Below are 7100 nucleotides of genomic sequence, written 5' to 3' on the forward strand. Positions count from 1 at the left end.
TTAGATATTGGTCCCTAGATTATGTTCACCCAGTTTCATACAGATCGGTCAAACTTCCTAGGAAGAGATCGATTTGAAGTGTTTTTCAAAAAATTCAAAATGGTGGAAAATCTATATAACCGGAAGTTATGGGTTCTTGAGGCAAATTTGTTCCTCATGAGGAGAGGCATCTCTGTGCAAAGTTTCATGTCTCTACTAACCTCTACTAACCTCTAATAATTAATTTGAGGAATTTCAGTCAGGATTTAGAGTGCATCATAGCACTGAGACAGCACTAGTTAAAATTACAAATGATCTTCTGATTGCTTCAGACAAAGGACTCGTCTCTGTACTTGTTTTATTAGATCTTAGTGTGGCATTTGACACAATTGACCATCAAATCCTGTCACAGAGACTGGAACATTTAATTGGCCTTAAAGGTTCTGCACTAAGCTGGTTTAAATCTTATTTATCTAATCGAATGACAAAAGAGAGCCAGAGCCAGAGAGAGATGCAGAGCAGACAGTGTTGACAGTAGCTACAATAACATTCATTTTAGTAATAATATAATAAGTACATACTAATACTGGAATACAATGAATGCAGTGAAATGAAACATACTCCCTTGGCTGCATGTCTGTCCATGTTAAAACTCTAAATCCTGTTCCAGCTGTGATAGTAACGCTCTCTTATAAATATGTCAGAGAGTCTGAATGGTGAAGCTGTAAATAAAGAACAGTTTGGCCTTCCTGTGAGCTTTCTAAAGTTAAAACACAATCCTGGATGACAGCTTGGACTGTAACTCACTTTCTACTCACAGACTGGGGAAATGATATCAGTGGATATTTTTGATGCCGTTGCCTTTAATAGATGAAGATTAAATATTTTTAGAACTGGTGAAGTGAAAGTCTCTATTTCAGTCATCTGAACAATAACTGTGTGGATTTCTTGCAGTCAGAAAACAATGAAGTTTACACTTTTCCCCTCATGTGTTTCAGCTTTATTTAGCTGCGATCCATCAGGCTGCTCCAGTGTTGTAAGTATTATGTTCCTTTCTTTCAAACCACAACAGTAATATTGTATTAAGGATGAGCTATTGGGATCAAACTTCAATACATTTTAAACACAGATTAGCGAAGAGGGTTGAAAACTGTCAAAAAAGTTGAACATTTGCCCGGAGCGTTTTGTCAGATACTTACTCCTGTTTACTTTTTTAAAAATCAGTGTAGCCTGATTTATGTTGTAATTTCATTTTCCCCCTTTGAGGCAGAGTTTTTGAATCATTATTTACTATTGATACATTTTGAAATACTTAAGTGAGGCTCATTCAAAATAACATCCAGTTAATCCTCTGAGACCTACTTTTGTCTTATTTAGGGGGACGGAGGATCTTTAGTGGGAGCTAGCAGGTCAACAGTATGTTCCACATGTAAGTGATAAACATCATCTGAAAGCTGGGAACCTGAAGATTAGTTTGAGCTACAGCTCAGCTTTGTGTCAAGATTTTCTGGTCACAAATCTGTAATAAACATTGCGTTTTGGTTTGGTACGTATTTAAAGTTGAGAGTGTATAGGGGCTTTGAACATTATGGTGGTGGTGATGGTCATTCACATGCTGAATTATGTCTCATTGGTTATTGCAGCAATTTTTGGGTTGATACCATTGCAACACAGCTGTGGTGCTAAATTTAAGCATTTTTTGAGGGATTGTTGACCATTTTCATCAGTACTCAAGAGGTCAAAAATGCTTAAATATAGCACCACAGCTGTGTTACAAACAGTATCAACCCAATATCTGCTGCAACAACTTATGAGACATAATTCAGTGTGGGAATGACCATCATATACCTCCATCATAATGTTCGAAGTGCCTATATGGTGGTCTGTGGTGGGTCCCATTCAGACACCAAGACCTTAAAAACATGTTGTGATTTGATTTCAAAACCTTTAAACATTTGGAGATTTCTCTTAGAATTGCATTTCTGTGATTGGACAGTTCTGTTCTGGAACCTGCTGAGAAACCCCCTTTTTCCCCATACTCCTTAGAGAGTCATCCATCCTCTCAATGCCCGAGGTTTCTAGTTTGTGATTGTAAAGCTTCATGAGGCTGTGATTATCCATAAAGGTCACTATAGGTCAAAAAAAAAGTTTAAAGAAATGGTCTCACTACAATGAAATGGGTAATATGGGGTCAAACATTGTCTCACATGAATAAAACTGGCCTCACAGAATCCACTAGAGTCTCAGCTTTATAGTCATACCCAATTTATACAATCCCAAGCCTGTTTAGGGACCCCAGTATGCAGAAATATTCAAATACAATAGGCGAAAATAACACATTTATACTCCATACTTTTACGTTTTTGCCCAGAATTGCATGAGAGTGAAGGGGGCATGTCTATAGCATGTCTCATAGGTAACCATTGAACCCATTTTCATTGATATCTTGAGGTGAGAGGTCAAGGGACCCATCACAATGGCCATGCCCTTTTTCCCTCGCCAAAATTTAGCCTAACTTTGGAGCACTATCTAGCCACCTTCCTGAGAAGCTACCATGATATGGTTGAGACAACTGGATTCCTATGGTCTTCTGGTTTCAGATGACATTGGGTTTCTCAGCCCACTATAGACTCTAATGTCGGCAGGGATCGCCGTCAGCCCGCTGGGTCTCAGAGGTTAACTTTGCAGATGGAAAATATGAAGGAAAATTTAACCTTTTACCTAAATTAGGCTTTCACTAGCAAGGACCACGCCACAACATGTCGTTTAGATGTTTGATTGTAATTCAGGAGGTGTTAGTAGTTGAGGACTGGTGGGTTAGGTTGTTAGGTTGATGTGGGAGGATGTACTGGAAATCGTGCAGAGGGAGACTGTGTGGGGGCTCCTGACAAGCTGGTTACAGGCCCCCAGACGGTACTCAGAATGAGACATGGGAGAGGTATGCACCACACTGAATAAGACAAGATGAGGGGAGAAGGGAAGAGATGATGAAGGAATGATGGTGGGTATGAGGTAGGGGAGGGTGGGTCGAGGAATCTGAGACAAACAGAGCAGGATGGGTTGACCAGGTGGAAGTAGGCTTGGCTATAATTAGAGGTGTGGCCCTGCTCCCGAACCTAAGTGAACAAATTAGCTTCATTTAACTTGATGAAAAGAACGACAGCAGGGACCTCAAACAAAAACCACAAACCAAATTTACCATTTTGTCAACAAAAATGTGACAACAATAAAATTTATTAGATCAACAGACACCGAGTTTGATACTTGCTTTTCGTGAGAACATATCGTACATTCCACCGCTCCACATTGCCCTTTGCCCCATGAACAGTCACAGCACACATTGCACGTCGTACCCTCATACAGCGATTTTCTTTAAAACGTTTCAAAAGTTCGTAGTTGTTGACGCAACGCCTTTTTTCGGCGTGAGAAACAGAATGAATATGTGACATAAAGTAGGAGCCAAAGTTAAGATTCACATTCTTAGCGTCAATTCTAGTTCATTCAAAATGACCCTGAGCAATAATCTGTGTAAACATTTCTACATTCGCCCCAAACTCATACAATAGAGAAAAGAAACGTCTGTGCCTCCTCTTTGACATGACATATTCTCCATCCTCACTAAATATGTACATGGGAGTAAATTCCTTTATAGGCATGCTGGTGTTCAGGTTTACATATTGTATGTTGCTGTGCATATACAAGGCATAAACATGACACCAAATGTTTCATGAATCATTCGTAACACTGTGTTTATTTTTTTTTAAGCTTTTTTTCCTGTTATGGAGTATGATAGACTGTAATAGAAATAAAGGTCATATAGAGTTATATACTGTATTCAAGGAGTGCATTCAGATGCTCCAGCAGTAGATATGTAGAGGCTGACAGCTGTTCTGCATATAGTGAGGGGCAATCAACGTGCTAAGGAAAAGACAGCGAGCAGCAGAGGTCGTTCTGAGCTAGACTCTGGATCAGTCTGCACCATTCAGCCCTCTTCTGGGTGATGTAGGCTGGGGTGATGATTTGCACAGGAAGGCGTGGGGAGCCCTCCACCCTGGCCTTCTCACACAAGGCCTCAGCGATACAGATAACATACATGCCGCAGTCATAGCTGTTCTGCTGCGACGGGCAGGGCTCCTCCACGAACAGCGCTTTTCTCCCTGCGCCCAAGAAAGGCTCTAACTTGCTGGCGATGCGCCGCGCGTGCAGCGAGTTGCTGCCGTTTTGAGAGTCATAGTGTGCAAAGTGGTTGGAGTTGTGGTGGTAGACCAGAAGGCTCCAGTGGGATCCCCCAGCGGTCTGGTTGGAGTTGTCGTTAACGGCTAGGAAGACCCAGTGACGAGAGGCGAGATCCAGCGGCTCCAGGAACAGGGCCAACTCATCGGGACAGGAAGCACACTTGATGAACTGGGTGACCTCTGGGCTGATGAAGGTGATGGTGTCCCCCAGGACTCTGAAGCGCTCAGCAGCAAAGTACTCGAAGGCGAAACCAATGACTTGGTCGTTGAGCCAGTAAGGTCCCTCCAGCAGGGACACATCAGAGCGCCGCAACAGGCTGTCCTGGTAGCTCAGCACTACAGGGTCCATCCTCCAACACAGAGTGTCAGTCTGAAAAACACAGAGGAAGATTTTAGTCTGAAATATTTCACCAATTACTCAGTCAATCATCGGGAAATGAATCCACATTGATTCTGATAACTGATTTAACTTTTTACTTATCAAATTAGTACAAATGCCAAATATTTCTCGCCCTACACAGCAACGTTTACTTGATTAGTTGTTAGTTATTTAACAAATCTAAAATAATTGGAATCTATTAATCGGTTTGAGTAATTTTTTAAAAGACAAAGGAAAATTCTCTGATTCAAACTTTTTAAATGTGAATACTTTCTGGTTTCTTTACTAAATAGGCCTATCTTTAGGTTTTGTACAAAACAAGACATTTGAGGAAGTCATCTTAGGCTTTGGGAAATTCGACATCTTTTTACACCAAACAACAAATCGATTGATCAAGAAAATGATCGACAGATTATTTGACAATTAAAATAATAAGTTGCAGCCCTGCCTCATTGTGAAAATCAACTACGTTTCTTTTGTCTTATGTGATTGCAAACTAAATGTCTTTGGGTTTAAGAGTGTGGGTCAAAAGAAGCAAGCAATTTAAAGATGTCACCTTGATCTTAGGAGTTGTGATTGTAATGTGGATTCTTACATCCATTTTTTTTCAATGAACTGCCAAGAAAGTAATCACCAGATTAATCAATAATGAAAATATAAATTGCAGCCCTTATGCAAGGCTGATATGAGTCGTTGATCAGTAGATCATCAGAAAGGTCATCAAACTGGGCTGTCAGTCAGAAAACAAGCAGTTTGCAGGTGTTTATTTGGATTACGGCAAATGAAATGGGCATTTTTATTTCTATATTTTGTGTCAGTTCATACACCAAAGATTAGTTGGAACCATGATCTTTTCAATAATCACTAATGAAATAGTTGTCATACAGTAGACATTGGTCTGTTTTTAAACAGATAAACTGAAATCTCAGTTTTACAATGACACTTTCACTCTAATGTGTCACAAAAATCATCCTGAACATGAGTCAAACCCAATTATTGATCTTCATTTGATAGTTATCGAAACAACTACTGAATCTGGGGATGAGGCTGTGTTGAAGTTTTAACGTTACCATGTAAAGAGAAGCCAACAGAACCAGCTAAACTTCACCGAGGAGTACACCGGAGTAATTCCGTTATGGTTCCATTTTGGTTCGTTGGTGCTGACCGTTAACGTTACTCAGAGACACGTTACTTGTATCCGTATTAAAACATAACGCTAAAGCTATTATCAATTATTTACAACGATGTTTGATCGGCCATAATAGCTGACAGACTCCAGGCTGCCGGTGTCCGGTGATGCCACTGCGGAGCGTCACATTACTGCAATGCGTTTAGTTCATCTTGTTTTGGATGAAACGGTCTAACGTTAGCATTAGCTGGTTAGCTAACCGCCACTTTCACCATCACACGAAGCTAAATAACTCAGCTGAACAGTCATTTCAGCCTATGGAACATAAACCGTGTACTGACACATTAAAATACACGAGGCTGATTAAATGTCCATACCTGTAAAAGACACACTCAGATAAAAAGTACCACGAAAACTGCAGTCTTGTCCCTCATTGCAGTGACTAACGTAAACCGTTGAACGTTTTTGCGACAGTGATACCTACGCAATGCGTCTAACTGACACGCTACCAGTCTGTTTCACTACCTGCAATGATTTAAAAGTTATCGGTGTGTACATTTAAAAGTTGTATAATCAGAAAAACGGCCACGTATGTGAAAATCAACACATTCCAGGTCGCTATGATCTCATACAAACACAAAGTACACACTCAGATCTGGTTGAAGCATCATTTTAAAAGGTGGGGTGTCTGGTAGTAATCGCAGCCGTGTTATTTAGTGCGTACTTCCGGTTGTTTCGCTCCATCACTGGAAGGAGACTGGATACAGCGTTCAAAGATGGCGCCTCATTCATTCCTATGAGATATGCTCAACGGGTGAGTTTTCTTTATACATCAGTGGTGCATACGCAGAATAAATGCTCTGTCAGCGCATGCGCACCAGGGGGATATCACACCAGACAAAAATATTTAATAAATGCTCTGTCAGGGCATATAATCAGGAAGAAATAATAATAATAATCATAATAATCATATTAATAATAATAATAATAATAATAATAATAATAATAATAAAAGTAATAATAATAATAACAGAATAGTGACACAAATGCACATCTTATTAGATGTTATATTAGATCTAATTGGCATTAGCATTAGTAGTATTAGGAGTAGTAGTAGTAGGCCTAGTAGTATTTTGACCCTCCCTGAAGCTACAGATATTTTTCCTTGAGCCTCCCTGAGTGACAGGTGAAAAATGCATGACCCTGTCTCCACCATAAATCAGTCATTAGAACTACCCCTTAATGTTTGGAGTTAAAAATTAAAGACAAAATCCTGGAGTTAAAAAAGCCTCAGTTTTCACTCTCATCATGCATGCTGCTTAGTCAGTGCAAATGGTTTATTTTTGGGCCAAATCACACATGATCCGTCCAAGGGTGG

General features: G+C 40.0%; 1 protein-coding gene across 2 annotated transcripts; it reads right to left on the minus strand.

Annotated features, from left to right (window-relative positions):
• Positions 1-3173: 3173 nt before the first annotated feature.
• Positions 3174-6246, minus strand: senp8 (SUMO peptidase family member, NEDD8 specific). 2 transcript variants are annotated; one of them, XM_050044661.1, is made up of 2 exons: positions 6100-6246; positions 3174-4584 (listed from the first exon to the last, which is right to left on the minus strand). In XM_050044661.1, the coding sequence occupies exon 2, from the start codon at positions 4561-4563 to the stop codon at positions 3898-3900; it is 666 nt and encodes a 221-aa protein (XP_049900618.1). In that variant the 5' UTR covers positions 4564-4584; positions 6100-6246; the 3' UTR covers positions 3174-3897. The 2 variants fall into 2 exon arrangements, with proteins under 2 accessions (XP_049900618.1, XP_049900610.1); XM_050044653.1 differs by lacking the exon at positions 6100-6246 and adding an exon at positions 5664-5984.
• Positions 6247-7100: the final 854 nt, after the last annotated feature.

The sequence above is a fragment of the Epinephelus moara genome, chromosome 1 (assembly GCF_006386435.1).
Source record: "Epinephelus moara isolate mb chromosome 1, YSFRI_EMoa_1.0, whole genome shotgun sequence".
Lineage (NCBI taxonomy): Eukaryota > Metazoa > Chordata > Actinopteri > Perciformes > Serranidae > Epinephelus > Epinephelus moara.